This window comes from Mesitornis unicolor, unplaced genomic scaffold (genome assembly GCF_000695765.1).
Source record: "Mesitornis unicolor isolate BGI_N332 unplaced genomic scaffold, ASM69576v1 scaffold36125, whole genome shotgun sequence".
Taxonomy (NCBI): domain Eukaryota; kingdom Metazoa; phylum Chordata; class Aves; order Mesitornithiformes; family Mesitornithidae; genus Mesitornis; species Mesitornis unicolor.
In genome coordinates, this window is record NW_010188154.1 from 23941 (window position 1) to 37997 (window position 14057).

Genomic DNA, 14057 nt, shown 5'->3' on the forward strand with positions numbered 1-14057 from the left:
ACGAGGTTATTCCAAAGGCACTGTAATTAACATTACGCAGGCTCCACATCTCAGATCAAGTCACTCCTGCAGACAGCTAGTCGGCATGGGAAAGGGTTTTAGGCGCAAGAGATGCAAATACAAAACCAGAACTAATCCCCTCCAGCGTGCGTGTAGCCAACGAACTCAGGCTCAGCACATTGAATAATTCTCCCTGGTGCAGGTAAGACTTCAATAGGAGCAATGCTGTAAGGACAGCCTCTGTGAACTAGGCATTTAGAGCAAATGTAAAAGAGGGCTAAGCTCTACTGACTTCAAAGTCTACAACAGTGAAGAAATGCACAAATTGTGGACTGAGGTGTTCACAGGTTAAGACAAATGATGCTGAATCAATAGGGGCATTAAGGATGTTGGGTTGCAGAGGCCAAGAATAAGTACTTTCTTTAATGTCATCAGCAGTCACAACTGACATGTCTGCTGTCCAGGTGATCTGTAAAACAGAATAGCTATACTTAAAACCAAACCACAGACTAATCCCCAGGCATTGCAGATGGTCTAGAATAAGATCTTCTTTTTGAAGAGGGAAGGTGACTGAACACCTCATCTTGGAGGTCCACAGGCATTTTTACTCGGAAGTCTTTCTGACGAGGCTAGCAGGGAGAAAGTTGAAGGTACCGAGAACTGAATGGTCTAATCTTGTCTACGATTTTCCATTACTCTGCATTAGTTCAACTCCTTGCTTCCCCAAAAAATAGGATGAAAAAGAAGGGATAAATCTCTTGATGTTTCAAGTGATTCATTTTGCTCCAGCAGGTGTGGTAAAAGATGATGTGTGGTAAAGATAAGCCATAAACTGAGCTAACAGATGTAGTCACCATCTAGATTTCTCTCAGCTCTTCCCTCAGGCGATCTGTATTTTAAGCTTTCTGGAATATTCCTTACTAACAGCTGAATTAGATAACAGAGAAAGCAGATATAATGATATCTGGTAGTCTGGTATTATAATTTGGAGAGGGAATAATGTGATGTTACTGACATTTGGGATCTTGGCACCATTATAAGAGAAAGATCCTCCAGCAATTTTCAGAAATTGAACAAAAAGAGTCATATAGGTCAGACCAAAGGTGCATCCAGCACCATCTACAGTAGATGCCCAGGAAAAGAACACAAGAAAAAAATGCAAGCATGAAGTAAAGCTTCTCCAAAATAATCTCTTGATTTCCTAAGGATCTATGTTTTTAAAATCTCCTGAGTCAGAGGTTGTGTCTGTCTGTGCTGAGGTCAACTGACGCCTGACATTGGACAAACATCATCAGCAGGACTAGACCGTGGCCTTCGCATTCCTATGTAAGTGATCAGCTCAGAGCTAGAAGAGTTCCATCCTGTTCATCAACTCCTAGAGCTGAACAGAAATGGAGATACTGGCCAGCTCCATAGCAAAAGGATACAGCCTCAGTGATACCAACTGAAGTAAGCTGTAAGTTTACACGACATCTTCAGTTCTTTCTTAACAGGAGATTATGAAATGCCCACAGAAACCCAAGCTAAAAAAATTGAGACTTGTATGATTCTCTGATCCAGCTGGAAAAAGGAACAATATATGAAATATGGCATGTTTTTCCTGAGATGGTGGGCACTGTGCGTGCTTCTAATTTAGAGACAGTCATTTCACAAGAAGGGTAAATCACTAACATCTCCAAGAGAGTGGGAGGGTTGGGAGGGGAAAGAGAAAAAACACCCTGCCAGCAAGAGATTCCCAGACGAGATCTCTTCCAAATTAAATTTAAAATGTCAAAGTGGCAAGTTTTTAAAAAATAACTAAATTATATAAGTGCGTAGTGTGCACAGATGTAGACATAAATGATCTAATGGTCTACAAAACACAAAGTGGGAAGAAAGTTACCTCTTGGTTTTTTATGCCAGGGGCAGGGGTTGTAAGTAACCTGCAGCATATGTGCTGAAAATGCTGCCAAACGTTGAGGAGTACAGCAAAGAGAGAGGTGTGGAACACAGAGGCACTGTGAGAGACAGCATCTTCCAGCTTACCAGAAGTTCAGCTCAAACTCCTTCCTGACACTTAGGGAAGACAGCACATCAACAGCAAAGACAACAGTTTCTCCTAAATTTCTACCAGAATACTTAATTGTTCATACAGTAAAGAAAAATACAGTTAGGCTGGCAAGCCACATTGTGCTGCTGTGACTGAAGGCCAGCTACTCATTACCTGGGCATACACAGGAAGCAAAGTCTGCCCTCAGGAGCTGTAACAAGATTCTGGTCCCATCTGAGAGATGCAATGAATATGGGGGGGGGGAGTAATCACTGAAGTCTTAGTACTGGAACACATGGCCACCTGTTTATCTCATCTTTAATGATAGGCTGCCAGAGAAGGTTGTCCTGGCTTGAACACAAGACAGCCCAAATAGCCTCCAGGTGAGGTGACAGGGCTACAGAAGCAGTATTTACTGAGTAATTCTCAATTCAAGTGTGCAATCTCCATTATGTTCCAAGGCCATCTAAAGTACACATAAATTTCCTTAATATTTTAATAAAGGAATATCTGACTCTTAAAAAGGTAAAAGTACTCCCTGGTTTAGTGGAAGATGGGTACAAAATTTCCTGAATAAAAGTACATCCCATGTCATTCAGTAAGCATTCAGACTGTAACTGGCCCTTTTGCTTGAAGATACTGGGGGGCAAATCAATCAGAGAACTCCAAGCACATGGCAAAACAGAAGATTTTCTGTTAACTCCTTATGAATTTCCCCAAGAGATACATGCTGTTTTCAAGGACTACTAGCAGATCACACTTATTACTTTATACATAATTACCTCATTATACTACATAAATCCTGCGGTGAGTTGTATCCGATTACTGCAGTTCATCTCCTCACCTACACAAAGTCCTTTCCTGATGATATCAAATGAAAAATTGTAACCTGTGAGCAGCCTCAAACCCCAAGGTAGCAATGAGAATGGAAACAGGCATCTATGCACGCATTAGAAAAGCAGAATGCCCAATCTCTAATATAGGTTAATGTTCTTCCTTTTTCTGGAGTATCTCTACTACGGTAAACTGAAAAAGATGCACTATCCATAACACAATGTTATGTGATATCTGAATATTTTAACGTGCAGATACATTTTTTTCCAGGTAAAAGCGATCACTAAAATGACTACCGTCCTCCTCAGGAGCTACAGTTTCTATCATGCTAAGCTGATGTATATTAGTCCAGCATTAGAAGCTTGCTTTGCTTTCACCTAAGCTAATTGCTCATTTCCTTCCCCACCCCTTTTCTCTCTTTTCTGTTGTGTAAGTGTGACAGATTTATGGCTGCTCTGAACTATTAAAGGGTACCAAACTGTTAGAAAAATAACACAGGGAGAGAAAAAACTGCCTTTTCAACCAGATCAGTTCTCTCATGTGGTTCACCGCACGCCCAAGTGAAGATTTGGCCTGCTAGAAGAGGGGATGAATACAGGAGTGGGAATTAGACACTGGGGTTAGAGTGTAAAACGAGCTTCCAATTTAGCTTGAAGGTAATGCAGGCTGTAGTGAAGGAAAGAGATAAAGCAGCAATAACATTTATGTTTAAAATGCTTTGTATAGCACTTTGCATCTTTCTAGTAGACAATTCTATTTGGTACAGGTGTCTTTAGAGTGCAGGTACAGGTGTGGTACAGGGCATCTCAGGTGAGATGTGGGCATCTGGGGAGACATTTAATGGTTTGGTGCTGAAGTAACACATTCCTGTTGTTAATTTTACAAGTAAAAGTCAAATGCATTTAAGACACATCACCAAAATCTAAAGTTGTTAATCAAGCAGTCTTACCAGGAAAATGAGGTATGATTTCACCATCTATTTTGTATGCAACGCCAACTTTGATTTCTGGAAATACATCCAAGATATCCAATTTGGTAAGAGCCAGTCTATAAAGAAACATTACTCTGGTTAAACATGTTTAACAACTCTCATGACATTTTTAAAATATCAAAAGAAAAATGGATTTCTGCACATTGCAATTCATTTGCTTTCCATAGAAAAAACAGCTTGAGTGGCACTAATCTATTTATCTGGTGTGACATTTTAAAACAAAACAAAGCAAACAAAAAAGTCCCCCCCCCCCCAAAAAAAAACCCCACCAACTTAAACGTCCTTTCTGTTGCATGCTTAGATCTGATATTCTAAGAAAATAGCAAAATTTGAAGAACAGGTATTCTCCAATTAAGTGAGTGACCCATAGCTTTAAGTGGGAGAATTTTAATTGTCCAGAGTGCTGCCAAGATACTTTATGATCATTCATTTGAAAAAGTTTCATAGCATCGCACTTGTTGCTGTCTGTTCTTGTCCTCCACCAAATTTTCCTGTCCTAAAGCACCAAAATATTCTAACAATGGCTCTGTAAATACCTGGCTATATGCTATTCTAAGTAAAAAACAGAAAGAACAAGAAAAACAGGAAAATTTAAGTACAGCATGTATTTACAAAGGTTGATCTACTAGAAATTTTATATCAGCTTCGTTTCAGACACCTATTTTAAATTTTAATTACAATCCCAAAGTAATATCCAAGTTTTCTACATTTACACATACTGCTGAAGATAGTAATAGCTTCTCATCTGTCTTATTTGAAAATTAACAATAAACTCATAAACTATATCAAATTTTAAGGCGCTTCTAATGCATTTGATTTGATTTGGTGGGAAGGCAAGGGATGGAGTAATTTGAAGCATCAAGTACTAAGATACGTAAATGCTTCTTGCATAATTTTAAATAAGAAATAATTTGCTACAACTAAAGGAAAGAAGAATTTATGAGTATGAAAATATAAAATATAGAAGCATTTAATGCTAGGAAAAATGAGGGATGGCTAATTTATCAAAATATCAAAACAATCAACAAATCAATAATGTCTGAACGTTACTATTGTACATGTACAATTTACACTAATCTGTAGCATATATCAAGTCAAAATTACTTACGCAGTAAATCCATTAATCATGTAGGCATATCGGAGTGACACAAGGTCCAGCCAGCCACATCTTCTCTTTCTACCAGTGGTAACACCAAACTCTTTACCTCTCTTCTGCAGCAATTCTCCAATTTCCTAATGAAGAATAATACTATGATATCAGTCTTTTTTTTAATCTGCAATAAATACATGATGCAGGTGTATACTTCACAGCATCTTACAATATTGTAAGTTACCTTAAAAGTTCTTCCTCTGATTTTTCACTTTGTCCATTGGGATGAAAACAGAAATACAAAATGCTATTTCTAACTCAAGATAACACTATTTGAGCAAATCTCAACATTTTTTCCTGCTCTAACCTTCTGTTCCATAGAGAGGTCTGAAAAACTGATAGTCCTGTAAACTCAGTCTGGAATCAGAAGAATGAGACATCCCAACACACTGTTACCTATTTGTATTTAACCAGTAGCACTGATTTAACGTTAAGACAGACATACCAAGGTATTTCCTCCAGTTACAGGTCTAGGGCTGTAATAATAATAACTCACGTTATTTTGTTCTGTAGGAAAGGCACCAATTCCAACTCTGGTCGTATACACTTTCACCACTCCGTACACTTCTCCGACGTTCTGCGGTGGCATGCCCAGACCTGTACACACACCTCCAACCGTGCAGTTTGACGAAGTCACGAAAGGATATGTGCCTATTAAAAAAAATGGGCTTAAAAATCACTTATTAAAATAGTGGTTTTAAATTATAAACAACAACAAAAAATCTAACCCTGTGAGGAACAGTACTTACATTGCACTTACCTAGATTTTACAAAACTTAAAAAAACCAAACCAAAACAAAACCACATAATAAATATATTTTGTGGTCATAAACATACCTAATGAGCTCTTAGCTTTGTATGTACATTGTCTGATCCATCTTTAGAGAAAAAAAAAAGGTAGAAATCTTAATACTTACTTCAACTGGTTCAGAAGCAAAAGTTGAAGTTTCTTCCAATATTCAGATTATCTTGGGAAAACTTGGTGCTTACATTTACAGTGACTAGTCTTAGGCATATCCTCCTCTTATAAGAAAAGACTTTCAAACTCAGTATGTCTGAAAATGCCTGATATCAGAACTCTTATCAGTTGAAAGCAGAGTGCATGCCAATTTTGTATTTGTTTGACAGCAGTCCCTACAAGTTTCAGTCTCAGGTTTAAGCATCTTTCCAACAACAAAAAATTATGCAGTTACAAGGCTAGTGAGACTGAAGAAAAATGTGACAAGACAGAGGAGCCTACCATAGAGGCTGCCTATGCCTATACATAGGTGCAATAATTTATCTCTCCTTACAATGTAATGAAAACAAACATAATAATCTCAAAAAATAAAGCTGCTTCTATCAAGAAGCTTCTAATTTTATTAGCAAAATTAAATTGTTTTAAGAAAAACTTGATTGAGATAATCTTTTCACTCTTGCCTTATTAGCAATCCAGATTACCAACATCTTTCCTTATATCATAAAACAGTGAAACACTAAGCATTACAGAGAGGGTTTAAAAAATGGAAACTGATAGTTCAAAAGTATTTTGCATACATACTTTGCCTCTCAAAGCTCTCCCTTTTTCTTCCCAACTGTTTCCCGTAGATGAATACAATTGCAAGTTATTTCCTATGAAATTTACAGACACTGAAGTAATAGCTCTCTATTTAAGAAAAGTCTCCTCATCTCTAATGTCATTCAAATAATTTATCTTGGAAGAATCTAAAGTTGTTTGAAAGAATTTAATTAAAAGCATCACCCTGCCCCTAATTAGTTGCTAGTCATAGAGAATACCGTTCTTCAAAATACAAAACATTTCTGCCACAAGAGCAGTTAAACACAGAAGAGTTTATATTCAGTGCTCTGCTTTCACAACATAATGATAAAGCAACATGTGTCTCAAAAAGGTTGTACCTACCAAAATCTATGTCCAGCAGTGCTGCATTTGCACCTTCTACTAAGATCTTCTTTGGTGGTCCATGTAAAGCCTCATACATGAAATAAACACCATCTCTTACCATTGGTTTTACTTTTTCCAGGTAGCCCTGCATAATACAAAAGACAATTGTATAGTGTGATTCTATATAATTTTATTATGATAAAGCCAGCCAGTGTACAAGTGCTATTGCTCCCTCCTAACAATGTTCTTATTCCTTTTGAAAAGGAAAAGCAAATAAAGAAACACTAAATATGCCATAATAGGTCAACAAGGGAAGAAAGAGCATTAGACCCAGATTTACACAATAGCCATGTAAGCTCTTCCTAGAAGGAAAGGAAAAAAAAAGGAAAAGAAAAAAACCAACCTAAATCCAAACTTTAGAAATAATTTTAAATGCTTCAGAAATATTCAAGCTTGAGCATAATCACAATACTTCACTATATTCAGTATTTATTTTCCAAGTGTTCAAAATTTCTCCCCCAAAACCAGCATGTGAGGGGTACCACTTCTGGCCATCTGAAGTCAACAAATGCACACCACTGTAAAGCAGCATTAATTTACGATACATACACAGGTATGTTCGTAAATAAAAAGTTATTTTGGAAGTAGTGGTCAAGTGTAAGAATGCCACAGAGAGCTGGACGTAAGCAGTAAGCAACGTTCACAGAATCACAGAATCTTAGGAGTTGGAAGGGACCTCGAAAGATCATCCAGTCCAACCCCCCCTGCCAGAGCAGGATCACCTAGACTCGGTCACACAGGAACGCATCCAGGTGGGTTTTGAATGTCTCCAGAAAAGGAGACTCCACAACCTCTCTGGGCAGCCTGGTCCAGTGCTCTGTCAGTAAAAAAGCTTTTCCTCGTGTTCAGATTGAGCCTCCTATGCTCCAGCTTGCACCCATTGCCCCTTGTCCTGTCATTGGCTGTCACTGAGAAGAGCCTGGCTCCTTCCTCCTGACACTCGCCCTTTACAAATTTATAAACATGAATGAGGTCACCCCTCAGTCTCCTCTTCTCCAAGCTAAAGAGACCCAGCTCCCTCAGCTGCTCCTCATAAGGGAGATGCTCCACTCCCTCCATCATCTTTGTGGCTCTGCACTGGACTCTTTCAAGCAACTCCCTGTCCTTCTTCAACTGAGGGGCCCAGAACTGGACACAATATTTCAGATGCGGTGTTCATATTAAGACTTGGTCCACAGCCTTTTTCCCATGAGAACATATGGAATTTCTCATTTTAATGGTTCACTTCACAGGAAACATAACACTCTCTTTCAGAATTTAATCAAGTGCATTAACATAAAACGAACATTTAGCGCAAGTAATTTGGCTCAAGCTACAACTACACATTATGTTTCCACACTAACAGTGAGTTTCAGATATTCTGTAATCCTGATGTGTACAAGGTAAACTATTAATCATTATAAAACACTCAACTAACTGATTTTTAGGTCTACATATTGATAAAAATATTACAATTCAACATGTGTAACAACATATCATCCAAAGTAAGACAAAGAGAAGTACTAAGAACTCCCATATACTTCATTCTAGAGCTGGTAAACTGAGTTTAGTCGCAACTAAAGATAGAAGAAGGACGATTTCTTCAGCCTGAATTTCTGAAGGAATTAAACATGTTCATGCCCTCCCCTGTTCCACACATACCTCAATGGTTTTAAACAATTTGTCAAATTTGGTTGACGTTTTCTAAGGGGTAAAAATAAATCAAACCACCAAACCTCTCATACAATTAAGTTTCTTTAAAATGCATAAACAAAACAGGGCAGATAAGGGTAAGACAATTTTTTCAAGTAAGAACTTGGCTGCACCGCAAAAAACTGCACTACTAGGCATCACTGAATTAATACTAGTAAGAAATTTCACAAATGTACCAATTGCAGGGAAAACATCAAATCAGAATTAATAATTACCCACAGGACTAGTCTGCTGGTGATCAGGCTTCATCAGTTCTGCTGCTATCAACTCACATTTTTCTGTTGTTACACAGTGTTTTTCTTCCTTAAGTCTTATTACTTAGAACAACAACTTACTACAGTTCTTAAGTTTGACACAAGCAATCAACACTCTGCTTTACAATGAAACATACCCTCCCCAACTACCATCTTGGGTTTTGAGGAAATAAAAAAATAATTCTCCCTACACAAGCTCTTTTCTTAAAGTTTACACTATTTCTCTTGAAACCAAGTTTTTAAATGTTGCATAAAGTGGGGTCAAAAGCCTCTTTAAGGATGCTAGCAGTCTTTTTAAAATGCATATATTCCGATTTCCCATTATATGTATTATGTTTTAACTCCTCACGTAAGCATGAGCATCATTTACACATCAGCAGCTGCACACAGTGATTTTATCATTTAACAGACAGAAGTAAGCTTACCTTGAGCTTTCTCAATTCCCCTTCAATATCTATCTCTAAGGTAGGATATATGGCTTTGTACTGATTGGCCAACACTTTGAACCTGGAAGGCAAAAATGTTTCACTAAGGTTTTGGTTTGTTTTCCTCCCCACACCCCCACCAACCTTTGGTTTTAATGGTTATATATCTGCAATTATTCTGTGATTAAACAACTTTAAACAATAAAATATTTTTATAGTTATAAACAGATAATTCAATAAATTATAAATAAAATTATTTCTGTATTTTAAAGTAGCTTTTAATTTTAAAAAAGTAACAGCAAGTAGATGTAACTGTTTACACCAGGTACCACCCAGAAACTGAAAACCATGCTTGCAACTGTGCATTAAAATACAGAAATTACCTCTCAGAAAATTCATCAAAATCAGAAACAAGATCACACATTCTGAGTCCACTTCGAGCTGCTTTTGAAGAATACACTGGACCAATTCCTTTTTTGGTAGTTCCCAAACTTCCAAAAGATAATAACAAGAGTTAATCTTGATCTAAAACTAAAGTTTTTCTTCTTTAAAGCTAACACATCCTTAGCATAAAATGAAATGCTGTTAGTTGTGAGCATTTAGAACCTTGTTTAAAGCATTTAAAATGCGTAATACTTTTAGTGTGCAAATCACTTTCAGAATATCACTGTTTACAGACATAAATACATTCATTTTCTATGTACCACCATTTTCAAACCAACAACTTTCCACACTTCAGTGACCTTTTATATATTTATTTGTACACAGTTCCCAACTTTTACACTTAAGGAACTGAACGCAAAGACAACATCCTTCAGTGACTATGTACTGAGACTAACAAAACACCTTCCTAAAAAATTGCCCTGAAGACCTAAAGAAAGTTCTCCATAAAGCAACAGCACAAACACTGCATTTCAAGTTTGTATGTAATAAATATTTCATTTAATTCTAAATGCCTCAGTTGGAGCCAGGAAAACAGAAGACACTGCCAAGCACCTAAGAGTGTCAATGATACTTAAAATGCTGTCCGTTTACAAGGGTACAAGAACAGATTTTCCACAGTAGCTGATTCTGAAAACCTGAATTCTTTTTCTTACCCTTACCTGCCCACTCTGTTTAAAAAGCCTTTTTCAGCCAAAGTCAGTAGTATCATAAGATACAACTTACTGGCACTGACTTTACTGTCAGAGAAGTACAGCAGGTTCAGAAAGTGTCTTCCGCCAGAGCCCTGCTAAATAGCTAGCAAACTCATCATAGGCAGATTATCAAACATCTTCCCTGTCACTCTCAAAAGATTAAGTCACTTTTTAAGGAGAAGTGAACAGGCGTGCAGCATTTTCAGAAGTGTGCTGTACACTGCTAAGTATAGTTTTGCACCAATGCTTTGTGTGTTTTTTCCCTGGGCAGACACACAAAGCCTTATGTTCTTTAATTATAAATTCTGCATGTGCAGAGTGGCCCAGATTTCTTCAAACTGCCTTGCAGGCACCACACCAAAACTCAATTTAAGAGGGACTCCATGTCAAGTCAAAGGTACAGGTCGTATCTCAACTGATACGTGAGTGAACTGAAACACAGTTCATAAGCAGAATATAATTAATTTTAGTTAGGCCATTAGTAGTTTGGAGATTATTCAAAACAATAACCTTAGAAAAAACCCAAATTCTTCCAACTAGACTCAATACTGAGTAACCTCAGGTAGTGATATGTTTGCTTCCAGTCTGAAAAGACAGACGCTCTCAGCAACTTTGCCCCACATGGTTATCACAGCCCAGGATGCTGTGGCTGAACTGACTGAGATATTTTTTTAAGGAGTTGGTTTCCATTTCTTTTGTTTCATTAAGACCTGCCAATTCATAAGAGTTGTCAGAGGACGGTATGTGTAGATGTTAAAACAATTGTATAAGCATAATACACCAGATTAGATTACCTTTTCCTATAACCTTTCTGCAAGGGAAGCTACATGAGCCTTACTTGTAACTGTTTCTGAGCTACATTTGAACAGATAAAAGCATTCGGTTAAACTAAAAATTAAGTTTACTATTTATGATTATTGACTTTGAAGTGTTAGACACAGAAGAATTTTAATACCAAACATGCTATACAGCCAAATCTACAGTTCAACATGCTAGCAGGCTATTTTAATTGCGCCCCCTCCCCCCAACTCCTAATAAACAGCAGTCTTTTGATAATCAATTTATGATGGCCTGTTCTTAGCCAGCCTGTAATAGTATTTCCCTCACTACAGTCACTTAGACAGCCTTAAAGTTTAGGAGAAAATAAATAGCTTAGTACTTTCAGTGCATCATCAGTTTTAAGAAGCTTGAATGCTGTCCGATTGTTGCAGAATTTCAAGAACCCCACAGAAAGAAGAGATACAGCACTTTTAAAAGCAACGTAGCTTTTTTAGCTTTGAATGTAACTTTTTCCTCTGAATTTCTTTAAAACAAATTAACTGGAGAAAAGTGGCTATTTCTTCATTGGGCTTTCCTTTAACACTAACTAATAAAGTGAGTCCTTCTCACAAGTAGCTGAGTGACTGGCAGTGTTTTTAATTGCAAATACTGTCATACAACACTTTTAGCTTGTGCTCCATAAGCATTCAAGAATAGCTGACACACACAACTGGCTCATTAAAAAAACACATATATACATATACATATATGTGTGTGTGTGTGTGTATACCTTCTCCTTGTTTACTTCTTAATTTCTAAAATAACAGGTAACAAGACAGCTGGTACAGCACAGTCAAATGTGAAAATGACCCAGTGTAAAAATACCAGATGAGTTATCACTCAATAGCAACCTGTGCGAAGCAAGAGACTCTTAAAGGTTATTGCCACGGATGATATCTTTTACAGTTCTCAGTAAGTAAGAGTGAATTACTTTTCATCCACATAGACAAGCTTAAAAGAAGAGAGTAAGTTTAATGCTATCTCAAAAGTCTATAGTGCTGTAATGCACATAACAGAAATCCAATGTACTAAGTTATATGTTTGTACTATATCATCTTATGTTTAAAAACTAAAACTACCTACTTCTGTCCTGCTTGTTCTTCCCTCTGTTGTTCCTGGATGCCATCAGCAGCTTGGTGGAAATCAAATACTAAGAAAATAAAAACAGACAAAGTAGAAAATGTGTGTGAAGCAAATTACCGTATCAGTAATGATTTCTTCAAACCAACTCTAGCCCTCTTTATCAATGTGGAAAACAAAAATATACACATTGAAGAGAGGCAAAGAAAGTGATAAGAATTTTTCCTCTTCTGTTAGGAGTTACATTTTTTTCACAGGGAAGAGTTCTGAGGCTCTCCAGAGACACTGGTTGTTTGGGTTTTCTTAAGTGTTTATTTTGCAGAACACTTACAGAATGTGTGTACACCTCCCACAGAATAAATAAGCCATTTCAGCTTTGTAGTGGCCCAAAAGAACTTATGGACAACAAAGAAAACATGCAGTTCAAAAAAATCCTGGAAAACAGGTTACAGCAAAAAACCATCATATTGCTGAAATTGAAGGTGGGAACTTTAACATTCTCAATCATTCTTAAGATTTCTTAAACCATTTTATTTTTATGTTTTAGACAACATCAATTAAAATGCATTTGGAAATACAAAATCTCCCACCAACGTCTGTTATGGAAACAGAAGTCTTCTTCACAAGCCCTAATTATTTTTTAAAGCATTACATATTAATGACAGATTATGCAAAGTATTCCTTGCACCAATTCTTCATCTACCAAAAAAAAGCAATAAAAAATAAGTTTAAAATCTGACAACTCGCATCAAATGCGGTGGTGCAACAGCTTGCAGATTAACAGAAGCCAATTTATCTTTCTTAAGCACTACGTTCTGAAAGTTAAACCAAACTAATCTACACATTATACAGGAAAGATTGAAAATGTGCAAGAAACGGACCCATTTAAAGAATACTCTACTCTGTCTAGAACAAGAGTGGTTTTTCCTTGTTTGCCTTACCAATTTGTGTGTTTATTTCCATACATCCGCACAATTTAAAGGATTAGATTATCCCCAGCATCTTGAACCTATTTTTGGTCGATCTTTTGTTACAGACTACTCATTTACAGATTGCCAATACCCATTTTACAGAAGGCATATTTATCATGGCAACCAATCTCCAGGGCATCATTAAAATTTTCTAAAAAAGAACCTAAATGAATTTTCAGAATGTTTAAGAAGTAGAATAATGATGGGTGACAGTCAATAACTGGTCCTTGTTATTCAGAATCTGTTTAGCTATGAAACGTCACAGTATTGCTGTTACATTGTAATCATTGCAGAACAGTTCTTCTCATAATCTAGTAATTTTCAAGTAATTCACCTACAGTGATTATATTCTCAGAAAGGATTTTAGTAATTTAGAAACAGTTACTCAACTATTTCAAACTCAGTAGTTACTCCAGAGTAAAAGCATATTTATTCTGAAACCTTCACTCACTAAGCTATTTCAGATCAGTTGTTTAAAAAAAAAACAACAAAAAACCACACCCACAAAACAAACCAAAAATCAGAACAGAAAGCAAACCCTTTTTTCTGCTCTTATAAGCTTTCATCTGATAAAGACCTGAAAAGTCTACATCTTCAGAAGATGACTACCAGAGCAGCAATAAGCCCATTTCCTAATATGTGCAGTTACATAACTATTACATTACGCTATCTAAAGATCCAATTTAAAGGATGAACTTCTGTAGTAAAGATGTACTAGGAGCGATACAGGAAGA

At 36.8% G+C, this 14057-nt stretch overlaps 1 protein-coding gene across 1 annotated transcript in view; it reads right to left on the reverse strand.

The window, feature by feature from the left end:
* Positions 1–14057, reverse strand: part of ADSS (adenylosuccinate synthase) — a 21316-nt gene that overhangs the window by 2333 nt on the left and 4926 nt on the right. Inside the window, exons 5-11 of the mRNA XM_010185676.1 lie at positions 12356–12422; positions 9701–9808; positions 9318–9399; positions 6905–7031; positions 5501–5655; positions 4963–5087; positions 3813–3910 (exon numbers count right to left, since the gene is read on the reverse strand). Coding sequence (XP_010183978.1) covers positions 3813–3910; positions 4963–5087; positions 5501–5655; positions 6905–7031; positions 9318–9399; positions 9701–9808; positions 12356–12422 — 762 coding nt within the window. The remainder of the gene's footprint in view (positions 1–3812; positions 3911–4962; positions 5088–5500; positions 5656–6904; positions 7032–9317; positions 9400–9700; positions 9809–12355; positions 12423–14057) is intronic.